Below are 16,959 nucleotides of genomic sequence, written 5' to 3'. Positions count from 1 at the left end.
ATACAACCCATGCAACTCATAGAATGGGGATACTTCAGGGAACTCAGAAATATAAGTTAAGAAAGCCCAACAGAGACTCCATCTTCTCAGAGTATTGCGGAAGAACGATGTCAATCAACATTTGATGATCTCCTTCTATCGGTCAACAATAGAAAGTGTCCTTTCATACTGCATCACAGTGTGGTACACTGGTTTGACATCAACTGATAGGAAGTGCCTACAGAGGGTAGTGAACACAGCACAAGATATTATGGGCTGTCCCATGAATCTGCTGGTTGAAATAGCGGAAGAACTTTGCCTCAGGAGAGTGAGGAAAATTCTCAGGGATGATTCACACCCTGGCCGGCACTTTCTTGATCTCCTGCCCTCAGGCAGAAGATACAGAAGCATGATTAGTTGCACCAACAGGGTAAAGAACAGCTTCTATCTGTGGGCTGCTAGGCTGCTGAATGAAAAGATAACAACAGGGCAACTGACTTTTGGGTTTAGTGGGTGTAAGTCAGTAAACAAGGGGAATTAAGACTAAGAGAGCTGAGTGGGGTGTGTGTGTTTGTGTAATCTCACTGTATACAAGTTGTACAAGTGACAATAAAATATTTCAATATCAATTTCAATTATTATTATAAAGAACTCTCTCTGAAATCCATGAATGGAGTATGTGGTTCACAATCAAATATACTGTAGTCTTCTCAATCAGGACAACAGGCCTACCATGAATTCATAAGAAGAATGTCAGGCAGGAACAAACCCAGCCGATTCAAAGATATCAGATCTAATGGATTGCCAAGCAAAAGCACTCAAGGAGGGTGCAAAGCAGGCCCAGTTAAGGGCATGGCATATGGGGAAATTGTGTGGTGGCGGGGAGAGTCCTGCAGGCCAGATAGAGTGACTTGGACCCCTGCAATAGAAAGGATACAGAAATAATGTTTGTATTGTGCACATGCCTCTCTACATACCACTTATTTAGGTAGCTATGGTTTCATCTGCCATTGATTACTTCTGCCCGGTATAATGCTGCGATGTTGGTGAGACTATCTGAGAAAGATGAAAATAAAGAAAACGTTTAAAAGGAGGAAATGAAAAGATAAAAGGGAGCTTGTGTGTGTTTGTGTTTTGTTTCCATTGCGCCCCTTATTCCATGGGTCTCCTGCAGGCAAGTCAACAAATGCAGAGCAGCTGGTCAACAGGAAACCATACCATCTATGTGATGCATCATTCTGAGGAAAGAAAACAAGGAAGAGAAGGCGGGAGGGTTCAGTTTGAGACCAGAACTCTGTGGTGAGCTCAGTGTGTTGTCTGCGAGAAGCCTGTTTCACTGTGAAAAGGTTTAGCTCAGGGATGGCTGACCTGTAGCCCTCCTTATGTAGTTGAATTACAGCTCCCATCATCCCTGACTATTTATTGACCATGCTGGCTGGGGCTGATGTTGGATTCCAACAACATCTAGAGGGCCACAGAGGTTAGTCACTCTCCTCTTAACAGAACTCAAGGCAGTTTAAAATTTAGGGATGGGGGGGGGATCAATACAATAAAACACAAGATCATTGTTGAAAGACAGCAGATAAAACCTTAAAACAAGGCAGCGATTTTCTCAGATTAAAATCTGTTTAAATGCCTGGCTCAACAAAAATGTTTTTGCATCATGTCTAAAGGTTAGTTTGGTGGGTGCCATGCAAAGCTCTTTGAGAACGGCATTCAGCAAGTGGGGTTTCCCTGCTGAGAGAGCCCTCTCACATGTAGATGAAATCCAAGTCATTGGGGGCTAGCAAGGGGACTTAATGGAGTAGGGAAGCCACCACTACGTCTGAAGGTCCACCACTCACGTTGGCAAGGGTGGAAAGCAGAGGGGCAAGGAAATTCTGTATTTTTGCTACATCAGTTCTGAGTTAGCACAGCAAAGGATCACATTGAGCCCATTGTCAGTAGTGAGACAGATCCAGAGGATACTTGGCTGGCTTTGCTGTGCCCACATCCAGTTTTTGACCTGACACTGAGACAAACCAGCTTTAGTTTTTGCTCCCCAGCAGATTAGATGAATGCAGTCATGATGTCATTACGCAAACATATGAGAAAGCCTGTTCAAAGAAAGCTTCAGCAAACCATGTCCTGTGCTAGGCCTGGGGTTTCTTCTTAGGGTATTGTCCATGAAAATGGTCTGAAGGCATATGAGACCACCATGTTGCTGCAGCTAAGCAGGTCTGGGTCTGGCCGGTACCTGGATGATTGACAAGTATGATGCCTTGGATTCCATGATCAATCTATCAATCTATCATTTTATTTGTACGCTGCCTTTCCAAAGTTAAAACCATGCTCAAGGCGGCTTACAACATATAAATAAAAATACATATCTACAAACATAGCAAAGGTAGTCATAAACAATAAACAAACCATCCAAAATACACAACCAAACTGAACAATTTCCATGTAAATCATAAGCTACAAAAAAACAGCAACAACCGTGTCCTCTCTGCTGCCCAAACAAAACCCCCTAAATCATACCCCAGCCCTAGATTCTGTTCAGCAGCCTCAGCTTTTGTAGCTGGAGTCCGTCAGGGCCCTGCCCTCCCAGGTCAGGTGGAAAAGGCCTGCAAGGCCAAGCAGATGAAAGAAAGATGGGGGAAATGTAAGACAATAAATTCTTGTTAATGGTCATGGACTGTCTCTGGCTATCACTCCCTCCTCCCTCTAAGAGCAGACTCATGTGTTGATGACGAGAGCTAAAAACAGGACCCCTGAGAAACAGGAGTTGTCAGCATGGGCAGAAGAATCCAAAATGTTTGCAGAAGTACAAAAGAAAAAACCTAATTGAGCAACTCCTTAAATAACACAGCCCAAAGAGAACTGAACATGCTCACAAGCCAAGGGATAATGAGTTTCATAAACAGATAATCAGAAAACTGGATGAGGAGGTGGGATGGAGTATTTTGGAGAAAGGTAGTCCCTGAACAGGAGCACTGCTGTTGAAAGAGACAATGCAACAATTTGTTCCAGGTCCACTTGTACTACCTTACTAGTAAACCTGAATTACTCTAATTGAGGATAGTCAACTATGTGCTCTCCTGATGTGTTTGGACCACAGCTCCCATCATCCTTGACCAATGGCTATGCTGGTTGGGGCTTAGGAGATTTGAACTCCATGAGCATCTGCAAGGTGCCATGTTGGCTGCTCCTCCTCTAGATGGTGACGGATAAATCATCCCAACTGTTGGTTTCAGAATATATTCTAGCAGTTTTCTAATCTCAGAAAGGCACACAGAAGCCACTATAAATGCAAAGAATCTAGCTAAGCATTTTCATTGCAAAAATTGAAGAGCGTGTTTTGGTAGTTTACTTACCTAGACAACTTTATAAAGCAAACTTTCTCAAATGAAGTGTGGGAAAGAAAGCCTTTTGGGCTGGGTTCTTGCAGGGTAGAGTGGGGTGGGAGAAAATAATAAACTGATAAGGAAAATTAGAAGTGATTAATTGTAACCAGCGCATCAAAGGGAAAAAATATCTTCTAATTAACTTAGTAAAAAGACTGACCTTTATGAAAACAAGATGAGTTACGGCAGTGTGGAAAATTTCGTTTGTAAATTATTTTTATATCTGCGCAGCTTCTCAGCTCTAGGGGTATGCTCTTATCTGAATGCCCAGGGTCCTGAAGTCATAAATCTGCTACATGAAACAACAGGCAGACACTTGAGAAGCTTCTTAAATTTATGCAGAAAATGAAAGACAATTATGACCCAGTCTTGATCTTTATGCAAATACAAGGCCATATCCTAGATTGATCAAAGAAGAAATGTTGGAACTTCGAAAGGAGGGGGGGGGGGAACTGGGACGCATCTGACATAGTGAATGTGCTATTTTGTAAATTGAAGAAGGAAGTTTAAACAGGCAAACTACTTTCCTTCTCCTTTTAAGGTAAAAACTTGCTCTTTCCCCCATCTTGCATGGCTGTATGCATGCTCTGCCTTACTGAAATATTGACCCAGTTCACACATAATGCTAAACCAAACCATACCAAAGTAACAGGAAGAATTTTGGAGAGAAGACTTTTTTGCTCCCCCTCCGGTCCTGTGCTCCTTCTGAGATAAGCCATGATTTGGCTTAGCATTACAACTGAACCCATGCCCATGGTTTGTCTCCCCAAAACAAACTGCAGGCAGTAAGCCATAGAACAAACTATGGCTACAGCTTTTGGCTTGTCTAGAGTGAGAAAAACCACAAGCCTGGGTTCGGATATAACAAAAAAAACCAAACCATGGCTTAGCTTACATCCGTGCAGCACCAGAAAGACAGGAGGAGGGCAAAGATCTTCCCTCTGGGACCTCACGTGTTTGGTCATTTGCACTATATCATAGTGTGAAGTGAGTTGTTGTGGGCACATACCCCTTAAGAATAGTTAGGAATTGGGCCGGCCAACTGTTTGGGAGGAAGAAGGGAACAGAACTCATATCCTTTCTCTCTTATCTCAGTTGTTGGCCACAGGGACTTCAGCTCCATTAAACGTTATGCATGTGTACCTGAGGTTGTTGGAGTCAGCTAGGGACTCACGCATGGGGCATTTGCGTTTGCCTGCAAATCCATTATTAAGCTAGGCATATCTATCCTGAAATCTGCCTTTCACATAATTTGAAGTTTGGAGTGAGGTGGACGACTCATAATGGCAAACTAGTATTCTTCTACCCTTCCAAAGTCAAATCAAAGTCCCAACTCCACTGGTTTCAGTTCCAACTCATAGTGGGCTCACAGCTCTCCTAGTTGGTGCCTGACACATATTTATTCCTCCAAGAATAAACAGCCAGAAAAGTTTGGCTAGTAATGATAGACATCTTCAAGGCTGAAATGCATTGTCTGCTGGCCCAGTTCACTGAAGCACAAAGGGAAACTACAATTCTCATACTGTCAAGCAGCAGTGAATGCTCAAGAGTATCCAGGCATTAGTACCCAGGCATTCAGGATGAAATGTAGAAAGCATCTGTGTCCACATCTTGCTTTTCCTGCTATGGGTTAAACCTTCAGATGGATCAATCGGTTGATTGAATTTGTATCCCATCCTCCATCTCAAAGGATCCCATTGGGAAAAGTTGGCAGTGAGGACAACATTCCAAGCTTCCTTGGAAAATTCTTGGTTAAAAATCAACAACAGCCACCACCACTTGATGGTTTCCAAGCGCTTTCTGAGAAAGTGAGGGAAAGCCAAGCTCATTAAGAGGTGAGCCAGGAGAGGCAACCCATCACAAATCTGTACACATTTTGCAACCCAGAAAGTACCTCAGCATATTTAACTTCAAAGCCCAATTGTTTCCATTCTAAGGACAACGTCTTAAGGAAAAAATGTGGTGGCCATGCCAGCATATTGTCATCCTAAAGCTCAGGAGAATGTGATAAATGGAGGTTGGTCTCTCTCTGATGTCTGGCAAAAACAGCTGAATATCAAGCTAAGAGCTATGACCCAAAGGCCTAGATGTGTTTGCTTTTTAAAAATATGTTGACTGAAATATATTAGGGATGCACAATTAGTTCCCCATGTTATGGGAAATCAATTTATTCACTGGCACAGGATTTGGTTCAGGTACTTGCTGTGAAGTATAATTTGTGATTCATTATGGTGGTGGTGTGTGTGTTTTTTTACAGGAAAGTAAATGACCCAGAAAAGATGTATAATCCAGAAGGCAGAAAAACAGAAGTGGTGCTCAAGCAACTGCAATGGTATTCTTTCAGTATCTCAATGGCTTGATAATATTTTGCCCACTAGAATTAAATCTGTAGGGTCCTTGAAAAAGCTCACAGTCATTATTAATTGCAATCTCACTTTTGATGTCAGAAAGTGCAGCACTGGAAGTACCTGTGGTCAAAACACAGCCTTGTCTCATGCTGATCAAAGGGCTTCCCCTCTTAAACCCTGCCTTGCCCTTTTATGGAACTACTTGATAGCATAGCAAGGAAATGTTGAAGTAGCTTCCATGGGATAACTTCTGGGGATTTTTAGTGATAAATATTTACAAAGGAAGCTAGTATAAAATTGAGTGCAATTCATTTTATTTGCTTGCGAGATTGCTATACAGTTACATGTTGCTGCCCTAGTCCAGTTATTTGCAGTGGCCTCTTCTTCCTTTTTACTTAGGTGGAAACTCTATACAGACATCTTGCACCTGGAACTATCCCACCACTGAATTGCAAATAAGTAAGCTCCATTTTCACCTTAAAAGTACACAGGGCCCCGGAAAGCAGATTTACTGCAAACTGGATTGCTGGTTTCTTTATGATACTCCATTTGAGGAATGAGAACACAAACCAAACCCCAAAAACTTGGAGGCAATTCGAATGTTTTCAGCCCTGGGTGAATACCTTTATATTCTTCCCAGACTTTCAAAAGGCCTCAATCGGTTTTTTATTTTTATTTTTTGGTGGAATGCTACTTATATATTTTTGCTATTTTTCTATTCCGTGATTTTTGTGTCTGCAGGTACTCACTAGGTTCTCCCCCTATTGCACACTGACACTCACAGCACTCTTTTAAAAAAAAAGTGCAGGTAATAGTGACCATTATATTTACAAACTGCACTGGAAGCTGATGTTGAAGAGCAGTATACCGTAGATCTTTCCTAAGAAATACAATATACCAACAAATGAGGAACAAGCAGATTCCATATGAATATGCCTATAGAACCTTTTAATGAGGGTGAAAGAGAGGAGCGCAAAATATGGTCTGAAGCTCAACATCAAAAAAACGAAGATCATGGCCACTGGTCCCATCACCTCCTGGCAAATAGAAGGGGAAGAAATGGAGGCAGTGAGAGATTTTATTTTCTTGGGCTCCATGATCACTGCAGATGGTGACAGCAGTCACGAAATTAAAAGACGCCTGCTCCTTGGGAGAAAGGCGATGGCAAATCTAGACAACATCTTAAAAAGTAGAGACATCACCTTACCAACAAAGGTCCGTATAGTTAAAGCCATGGTTTTCCCAGTAGTGATGTATGGAAGTGAGAGCTGGACCATAAAGAAGGCTGATCGCCGAAGAATTGATGCTTTTGAATTATGGTGCTGGAGAAGACTCTTGAGAGTCCCAGGGACTGCAAGAAGATCAAATGCATCCATTCTTAAGGAAATCAGCCCTGAGTGCTCACTGGAAGGACAGATCGTGAAGCTGAGGCTCCAGTACTTTGGCCACCTCATGAGAAGATGCTGGGAAAGATGGAGGGCACAAGGAGAAGGGGGTGACAGAGGACGAGATGGTTGGATAGTGTTTTCGAGGTTACCAGCATGAGTTTGACCAAACTGCGGGAAGTAGTGGAGGACAGAGGTGCCTGGCATGCTCTGGTCCATGGGGTCACGAAGAGTCGGACACGACTAAACGACTAAACAACAACAAAATGCCTATAACAAGTTTTCTTTTTTTCTTTTTTCTTTTTTTACACACACACTCATTTAATCCACGGGTAGGGCTCAGGCAAATCCCAACAAGGCCTGTGAGCATCTTTTGTAGCCATGAGAGAGGTAGGCATCAGCATTCACAAACATGTGCAACACTGGTGCTGGGATGAGCCATAGAGCTATTTAAACCTCAGACAGGCTCCTCTCATGTCTCTTTGGATTATCAGGGACTGCCCACCCCACCCTTGTTCACCCTGTACTCGATGTCAGAGGGCATTAAGGGCCCAATGGGGCAGTGTCTTTAAACAGATGAATTAATCACATTTGGCAGGAAAGTGTAGGAAACAGGTGCACCCTGAGGCAGATTCTGATGGGTGTCCCCAGAGACCAACTGCTAGGAGCTGTGCGGCCCTTCGCCTGCATATGGAACATATTTGAGGCTAATCTGCCTCACCTGCCTGGAGTTGTAGGGCCCTGGCTGGGGTCAGAACGAGCTCTCCATGCACCCTAATAGTCCGGGTAAAGGGATCATTTTCCTGTTTGTGTCCCTTGCTTGGGGACACAATTTGGCATCTGATATAGTTTGGTTGTCCACACTGTTTATTATCAATGTAGCTGTTTAAATAAAATGTGGCCCATGTTCTACTGTGTGTCTTGCCTCTTCTTTCCTGGTTCCTGGTTCCTGTCGCAAGAGCTTTACTCCATGTAAATTTACACCATGTGGATTTTTCATAAACATTTCCTTCTATCAGCAGTGACAGATTGTAGATGAAGCAACTTCAATCTAATTTGTGTCACTGTTTGTTTTTTTCTTGTGAGCATGCATTGCTTTAGATGGCAATAGATGCATCTCATACTAGGAATGAGTCTGTCAGTGGTGTTTATTTTCTCCGTTCTTGTTCACCTTCAATATTAAATGGTACCATCTCTGAATAGCAAGATGAGGACTTGTTTGAATTCAGAGGACTGTCACAGCAGTCTTAAGCTGACAGGAATTCAAGAGGTGGCCACTTAACCTTATTTGAATGGGATGAGAAACTGGATCTCAAGACTAACAATCAAATTCATTAAAAGGAATTGTACAGTTTATGGATATAGCTTTGTGAGGAAGTAGGTTGACTTACAGCTCAAGCGGCCTTGGTGTGAGAGCAAGGATGTATTCTGAGTTAAAATAAGAAAACAAATTTTCTCTGTGTTGATAATTTCAGAGTTCCCCCTGCCCTCCATACTAATGAGCTAGAGCTGTGAACTTTCTGAAATATTAGTTGTTTTCACATTTCAGATTATATATGGTGCCTTTTAGTGAACAAAGATAATGAGGTCTTAATTTGTCAAAAGCTGATCCACATTTAATTGCTTCAAGTTAGTTTTAGGGGTGTTTCTGAGTTTTACCATCACAGCTACTTAAGGGCACTGGCTTTGCACATATAAAGGCCTCAAGTTCAATGTGTGACATTTTGGGTAGTGGACTAGGAAAGGCCCCAATTTGGAAAATTGCTACCAGTCAGACTACTGATCGAATGGGATGGGATTCTAAATATATCATCAGAAACAATGTCAGGCTTAAAAAGAATTAAAAGGCATAGGAAAGCCTTGGTTTTCATCCAGACTGTAGAATATGAGGAAGGTTTAACCCCTTCCTCCCAGCCACTATCCAACAGGTAGATCGCGATCCACTGGTAGATCGTGGGGTTCCATGGTAGATCGCGGGACCCTTCCCACCACCCAAATGACTTCCCCAAAAAAGCTCAACAACTTTGGTAGATCACTGCCAGTTTTTTTATATAGTGGAAGTAGATCTCAGTTTCTTGAAAGTTGGACATGCCTGATCTAGATCACAGCTAAGGAGGGAAAGGTTAACCCCCTACATGCTGTCATCCTAGTGAAAAATAACCCATGCTCCTACGTTTACAATTATCATTATTAAACTCATTTTAGCTTCTAAAGACACATTTCTAATGACACAGTTGGCTCCAAGTATAACTGTGCTACAAGTACAAATGGTCTCTCATGCCAGAGAAATTTATTTTGGAAACGAATAATTCAGAAGTTATATTCACTAGAAACTCCATCCTCCCTCCCCCCAAAAAAAGAAAGAAAAAGAAATATTGAACACCAAGAAGAAATGACAGTTATCTTCATTATCCCCTTTCCAGAGAAATCTGGGTGGCTAGATTCCACTGCTGGAGTCAAGGGGGCTGAGAGCCTGAGCTAGCCAGACCTTTGTTCTGCTTTAGCAAGCCATTAAAAATATATACTCAAGTTCTGAAGCACAATCCATAGAGAATTAAAGCGGGGGGAGCAGTATTGGTCAGAAATGAGAGGCATTTTTCTTCAAGAAATATATCGTTACTATTCAACAAAGTGGATTTTTTAAATAAAAAGAACCATTATGAATCCAACTTCTTTCTAGGCCAAGAAAACACACATCCATTTTAGCAATGTGATTCATGCAAAAAGACCTTCACAAGCAGCTTAAGCAATTGGCACCCCGACAATTATGTAGACAAATGTGGGCACTATGGCAAAGGGTGAATTTGCAAAGCTGGTTTCTCAGAAAGCTTCCTGGAAACAGTGGGAACTGGTTGGCTACATTGCCATTAAACCATAGCTTGAAATTGAACTATGGTTTAACGTGACATGTAAAGTACCTCCGTGTTTGAGCACGCATCTTCAGATACCTTGCCCTCCTAGTCAGCAGCAGACCGTTTGAGAAGGATGGTGGAAGGAAAGACAGGCTGCTGTCCTTCCACAGAAATGAGGTGGAGAAAAAGGAGCAAGGGACAGCCTCTCTTAGAGTTCTGCAAATCAGAAAGAGCATCTCACTACCACCAGTTCCGACAAACTTTACAGCTCTGGCTCTGAATGCCAAATTAGGGACTTGGGAAGGAGAGTCCACACATACCAAAATAAAAGTATATGCTCATTTTAAAATGCAATAATTTGAGATTTAATGTTCAGTGGAAAATGATAAAATAACTACTGCAATTAATTAGAGGGTAAGATGGTTATTTTAGTCATATTAAGCTTCCATTCATATGCTGCAGCAGAACTTTGAATTAGTTAAATTACCGTTGTAAAATGGCATATTAAAAGTGAGACATGGTATTTGAAATAAAACAGGAATGTACACATAAAATCAAAGAGCCTGAAATTATTTATCTTTGATTCAAACCTTTTTTTTTATTAAAGTATGAATGCCTTTACATTGCAGAATAGTTTACATACATTGGAAAGCAATAAGCATATTATTTTCAAGAGGTGCAAGTCCTCCTCAGTATGTTCCCATGATCAATCTACATGCTGTGACACTGATCGCACACGCAGACACACATACACACACTCACACAAACATACAAAGTATACATATTCACACACAATGGAACAGACCGCTAGAGCTATCTGCTTTGATTAGCTTTCTTTTAAGGCTTCTGTAAGGTGCCCTCGTGCCCCTAACATTACCACGATTTATGAACAAGACTATATGTATAAAGGAGCAGCGTTATCTGCAACCTATTAATCAGCACTTGGCCTTTAAACATTTTTTTTAAAAAAAAGAAACAAATAAACAACTTTCTCAAGTTATGAACCCTTTCATCTGTGACCAGAAAAGGGTTCTGGAAATATTAGTATGAGGTTTTGAATCACAACATATAATCTGCTTCCAAACCTGATCCCTTTCCACTGTAAGACACCCTGTGATCAAACTGGACATAAGAAATGATACCCAAGGAAGTGGGGGCAATATGGACATAGCTGGTGGCAAGACTGCTGTGTATAAGGTTCTCATACCATGCCAGAACTGAGGGAAAGCATGTGAGGCAGCTTAACTATTAACTATCCAGGATCTTTAATTTGAAGCTATTTATATACTGCTTAATTACCGAAGTTTATCATTAATTACCAAATTACAATCTCTCACAATCTTCAGCAGTGGTTCGATCGTCCCAGGCATTCAAAAACAGTTCACAATCAGGTCCCCAAGCTCCCCAACCTGCCTTCTGGTATCCCTGCAAGTTTGTATTTAAAAACTATAGGGCTAAAGTGGAAAATGAGTGGCTGCAGGTACATTAAAAAGGTAAAATAAAATAAAATATAGCATATGATTATAGTGTGTAAATATAAGCATCTCTGAATATTCAAACTGTGAAATGTGAGTTTATGTAGATTTTCAGGCTGTTAATCTAAAAGACGGCAGGTAGCTACTTCAATCTGGAGACGGTCAACAGGATTAGCAGTAGGCCACCAAATTGTATTTTCTTCTCTAGAAATGGATCCCATTTGCAACTGTATTAAGACTCTAGCAACAAATCCTAGAGGATTCTATCATGAGAATTGTTCACTTGTTTCAACAAGCAAACTGAAATAATTTATTATCTTTATGAGACGAGCCTGAACTGTGAGGGCCAAAATGGGGCTGGAAGCTGTGGTTGAAGGTAAAATGGAAACACAAGTAAAAATGTTTTGTCACATTTTTAAACAGCAGCAGCAGATTTCAATGTGGTGCAGTTACTATAAAGATGCATATATTTTAGGGAATTTACTGAATTGCTTCTTTATTTTGAAAAGCTGATCAGTCACATGTTGGGCGCCCCATCACTCCCACATTGAACTGTTGCTTATTCATCTATATGCTTCTATTCCCAGGGCCATTTTCTGCTTTTGCTTAACCAGTAATGAGTTCAAGTCAGCCGTCGTCAGATTCCAATTCTTGAGACATTTCTTCAGATGAGCTATTCCTGTGGATCCGTCCATCGCTCTTCATGCTATGGAAAGTCTTCTTAAAGGCCTCCATCATGGCATGAGCCAACTTCTTGGCCTCTAACTTGCTCTCGCACTCTACGGCATGGCAGTCCATTTGGTAGGACAAATCATCGTTGATCTCCCGATAAACCCAAGCAAAAATGTTTGGGCTGACATTGTGGTCGGCAGTGCAGTAAGCAATACGTGCAACTTGAAAGGTATCCATGTGGACAGTGGCCTCTCCTTTGAGGTCCAGATGATGAAGCCAAACTTGGAAGGGGCGGATCTCCAGAAGGGCATTAGCTGAGAAGATGTCCTCTCTGGCAAGCGTGTGCTTCTTCCACAACTCAATGACTGGTTTCTCCGTGCAACCTGACAAAAACTGCATCCCTGTTGTGGAAACTTTACCCAAATATGTAACCTAAGAAAAGAAAAAGAAAGGAAAAGAAAGTTTGTCAGCGGAAGTCTTTGGAATTTCAATTTCAACATGTTGTGATCTTTACACAGAACACCATTAGCATCACTTGAAAACTGTAGACCTATCTCAGCTCAAGCAATTTTTAGCTTGGGATTTTCAAAGTCTAGGTGACGTTGAATTAGAACTACTGAATTCACAGTACATTCAAATATTGCATCGCCTGATAATTCTATTAAAAAGCTGAAGTTTCAGCTACTGAGTACGTCCACATTAGTTTTGCAATGATCAAAATGTGCCTATTTTGTCTTCCAATTAGACTTATGTACGTATCACACAAGAATACAAATATCTGAAGCAGCATTGTCAAGTCTGAACTTATGTCTGCCTATCTTCCAATGATTGCTTCTAAATGTAGAAGTACAACAGAAGATAAGCACTCTCTTTCTACTAGCTCTCAAATTTTATTCCTGTAATAGTGCTAAAATAATACATTCCAAGTAAACTGGTGTAACACAGTGAGTTAATTATACAATGTTGTGCATGTTTAATCAGAAGCAAGGCTCAATGAGTTCAAGAGGGCTTGCACTTACTTGGGAAGTGTTTTAGGACTGCAGCCTAGGACATGCTTAGTTAGGCATTATGCTTGAACAGGGAATCATAATCAAAGTATGAGGCACTGAGTGGGAAGGTTTGAAGATAGTCAAACACACAGAGAGACCCCCTTCAAAGCTTCTCACTACACAGCTCTATGTTTCCTATTCATGCTGGTATTCTGTGTTCAGAGGTAATGCCTAAACAAGCTACAAAGAGCTGCAAATCTGAACGCTCGTGGTTCGGTTCTTGTTTCTACCACCAGGCAGAAACCCATTAGGCGGGTCTCTGGCAAACTGCTCTCTTTCAGTCTCAACAATACAGTGGTACCTCAGGTTACATAGGCTTCAGGTTACATACGCTTCAGGTTACAAACTCCGCTAACCCAGAAATAGTGCTTCAGGTTAAGAACTTTGCTTCAGGATGAGAACAGAAATCATGCTCTGGCGGCGTGGCAGCAGCAGGAGGCCCCATTAGCTAAAGTGGTGCTTCAGGTTAAGAACAGTTTCAGGTTAAGAACAGACCTCCGGAATGAATTAAGTACTTAACCCGAGGTACCATGTATGGGGATAATACTCATCCACTTCACAGAGTTGTTATAAAAACCACAGAATGATGTTAAAAGTGCTCTACAGATGCTAATAATTATTATTATGTACATTGTGTTGTCTTTTTCAACATCTCAAATTAAAATATGATCCGTAAAAATAACCAAATGGGCAGGGTAGAAATAAATTATTCTCACTACTACTACTACTGCTACTACTACTACAACGGCCCAGTTCACAACTCTAAAATATATAGTTTGGATCTAGTTAGTTACAAAGTCGACCTAAGCAATTGCTTTAGGGTACCAGAATCTTAGGGGAAGCAGTGAAGTAGCAGCAGATGCTGCATATGACAGAGTTCACTGGGAGTTTTGAAAGCAAAGTGGAAAGGAAATAGAGCCATAGCTAGTGCTGGAGGAGAGAGGGTCAAAAAGGGTGAAAGAGAATGGTATAGATAGAACAGGATCTGGGCACAGAGATACATGCATGGCCAAGAGTTCTGCTTCATCTCTGGAAGAGGTTTGTGCTGGTGGGAAGCGGTTGGCATCATTTACCTATCCAGTCTTGGCCAAATTTTGAAATCGTGTTCTTTAACAATGAGTTACAAATAACATTTTTGTGCAAAGTGAGGGTGACAAAAAGCTATTTAAGTCTAACATTGTGCCTCCAAATACGATTTGCCAGGCCATATAGCTTTGAACCAAACATGACACTATAATTGTGCAAGTACAGTTAATGTGTTTTTTTGGATTAAGTAAACAGCAGCCTTTGTGATGTTGGAGTAGTTTTAGGACCATTAGGGGAGAGGAGGGGTTTTTTTCTGTCCCTGAAAAAATCCCCTGAAATGCAAACATTTTTGGAGAAGCTATTTTTGTCAGACCACAGCATAAGCAGAAAGAGGCTACTATATTAAACATGTGCTCATTAATTGCATTCATGTAATTAGCATAATGTTTTGTTTGGTCCATAGATGTACTGCTACTCTTTTTTATGGGGTCTACTCTTTCCACATCCCAAGCAACTAACTGCTGTAAGAGTTCACTATAAATTTTCCTTTTCTATTTTTTGGCTTTAAAAAGTTCCTCATTATAAAAATAGCTTTGAACAGCAATGTGTTTACATTGTGCAAAATCATTAAATACTAATGTAACATACAAGGATTCAGCATGAAAACAACTCTCAGAGTTTCTGCGGGAGTTGTTCGTGTCACACTCAGAGACCCAAATAATTAAGAATAAGTTTACAAAATATTATTGGAAATTCATCCTGGTTCATTCCCTCTCTGCCAAAATGCAAGGAAATCACAAAATGAAAAGCCTTAAAAAGTCTTCTGTAACGTCACACCTATAAGCATCTTACCTTTGGGGCAACACAGGGAATTGCAACAGCTAAAATTGTTAACAAGGCTCTAGATCTTTAGTTCCTATCGCTACTCTAATCAATTAAGCTTCCATAGCCTTATGGTGTTACTAAGAGTTCAAGCGGTTCCCTTCCTGTCCCCTCCGAACAGTCTCACAGATGCTGAAGTTGTTGTAGGTTTTCGAATCTATAGTTTAGAAAATAAGATAAATCTATAAACTGCCATGTTTGTAACCTTCAGCTTATTATCTGCAGAGTTACCCAAAAGAGGTTTGATATTAAAAACAGCAGTATGCATTGGAAGCCTTCTCTGAAGTCCATGACAATTGTTGACCATGGAGGACTCAGCCCTCAGAGGCAAGGCCAGATTAAGGTGGTAAGGTGGTGAGGCCTGCTGGCCCAATCGCCAAAATAAGGCAGCTTCTCCCCAAAAGGAGCACATGAAATACAGTACCACAGAATTAGTCTTGAGGTATCTTAACAGACTAAAATATTTATTAAGGCATAAGGTTTTGTGGGCTATCAAAAAAATTACTTTTGAGACTGAAGAGTTTAAAAATTCTGAAACATAAACAAGAAACATTTTGGCTATCTTATGCAGCGTACGGCTCTTACACTGAACATAAAGGTAAAGGTAAAGAGACCCCTGACCATTAGGTCCAGTCATGGCCGACTCTGGGGTTGCAGTGCTCATCTCGCTTTATTGGCCGAGGGAGCCGGCGTACAGCTTCCGGGTCATCTGGCCAGCATGACTAAGCCGTTTCTGGCGAACCAGAGCAGCGCACGGAAACGCCGTTTACCTTCCCGCCGGAGCGGTACCTATTTATCTACTTGCACTTGGCGTGCTTTCGAACTGCTAGGTGGGCAGGAACAGGGACCGAGCAACGGGAGCTCACCCCGTCATGGGGATTCGAACCACCAACCTTCTGATCGGCAAGTCCTAGGCTCTGTGGTTTAACCCACAGCACCACCCGCGTCCCATACACTGAACATAGTGGGACTTAATTCTGAGTAAGCATACAAGGGGTGGCACGACACAGATTGAGTACATAAGAAATTACAAGTTGCAAACGTTTGCATGTTACCACAGATTTTTCTCATTTCTGTAACATCAGAAATATGGATCTTCCAGTGAAATTGAAAGGGAGCAGTAGGTTCAAAAGTGAAATAATTTCTTCACACAGCACATCATGTGGTGCTGGCCACTGGCTTGCACACCCTTTTAAACGTGTTTAAGCAAAGCAGGGTTTGAGACCCAAAGCCCTTTCCTGTTGTAGCCTCCACAACTTCAGGTGATTTAGAGGGAGACTGTCTCTGAACCTGGAGGTTCTATATACAGTTCTGGCTATATACTTGTATATTCCATATACAGTCATGCCTTGGAAGTCAAACGGAATCCGTTCTGGAAGTCCATTCGACTTGCAAAACATTCAGAAACCAAGGTGTGGTTCCTGCAGCCAATCGGAAGCCGCGTCGGATGTTCAGGTTCCAAAGAGCATTCACAAACCGGAACACACACTCCCGGGTTTGTAGTGTTTGGGAGCCAAAACGTCCGATTCACAAGGCGTTCAGGATCCAAGGTACAACTGTACAAGCTTTCAATCTCCAGGTTTGGATGACGTCTACCTTTGATTATACTGAAGGAAGAGAGAAGAACAACAGAACAGGGGTTTTGGCCTCATACCCTGTGTATAAGCTTCTTGATGCATCTGGTGACATTGTGGAAAGCAGGATAATGGACTAGATGACCTTTGGATTGATCCAGTCTGGTTACTCTTATATTCAAAGGAACTCCCCCACCACCACTATTTAAAATAAAATATTTGTTTTTATTTATGGTTTGCCAATTTTTTACTAACCCAACCTCATTGCTTCAAGAACCCAAGCAAACTCCACTGTCCTGAAGTAGCAATATTTTTATTTTGCATACTATAC

General features: G+C 41.4%; 1 protein-coding gene across 1 annotated transcript in view; it reads right to left on the bottom strand.

Annotated features, from left to right (window-relative positions):
* Window positions 1-10,493: 10,493 nt before the first annotated feature.
* Window positions 10,494-16,959, bottom strand: part of PID1 (phosphotyrosine interaction domain containing 1) — an 87,635-nt gene continuing 81,169 nt past the window's right edge. Inside the window, exon 3 of the mRNA XM_028731155.2 lies at window positions 10,494-12,529. Within this exon, the coding sequence (XP_028586988.1) occupies window positions 12,053-12,529 (477 nt within the window). The 3' untranslated portion in view covers window positions 10,494-12,052. The remainder of the gene's footprint in view (window positions 12,530-16,959) is intronic.

Source organism: Podarcis muralis, chromosome 6, assembly GCF_964188315.1.
Source record: "Podarcis muralis chromosome 6, rPodMur119.hap1.1, whole genome shotgun sequence".
Taxonomy (NCBI): Eukaryota; Metazoa; Chordata; class Lepidosauria; order Squamata; family Lacertidae; genus Podarcis; species Podarcis muralis.
Note: the sequence above shows the minus strand (reverse complement) of the source record. Positions and strands in the feature narration are given on the sequence as shown.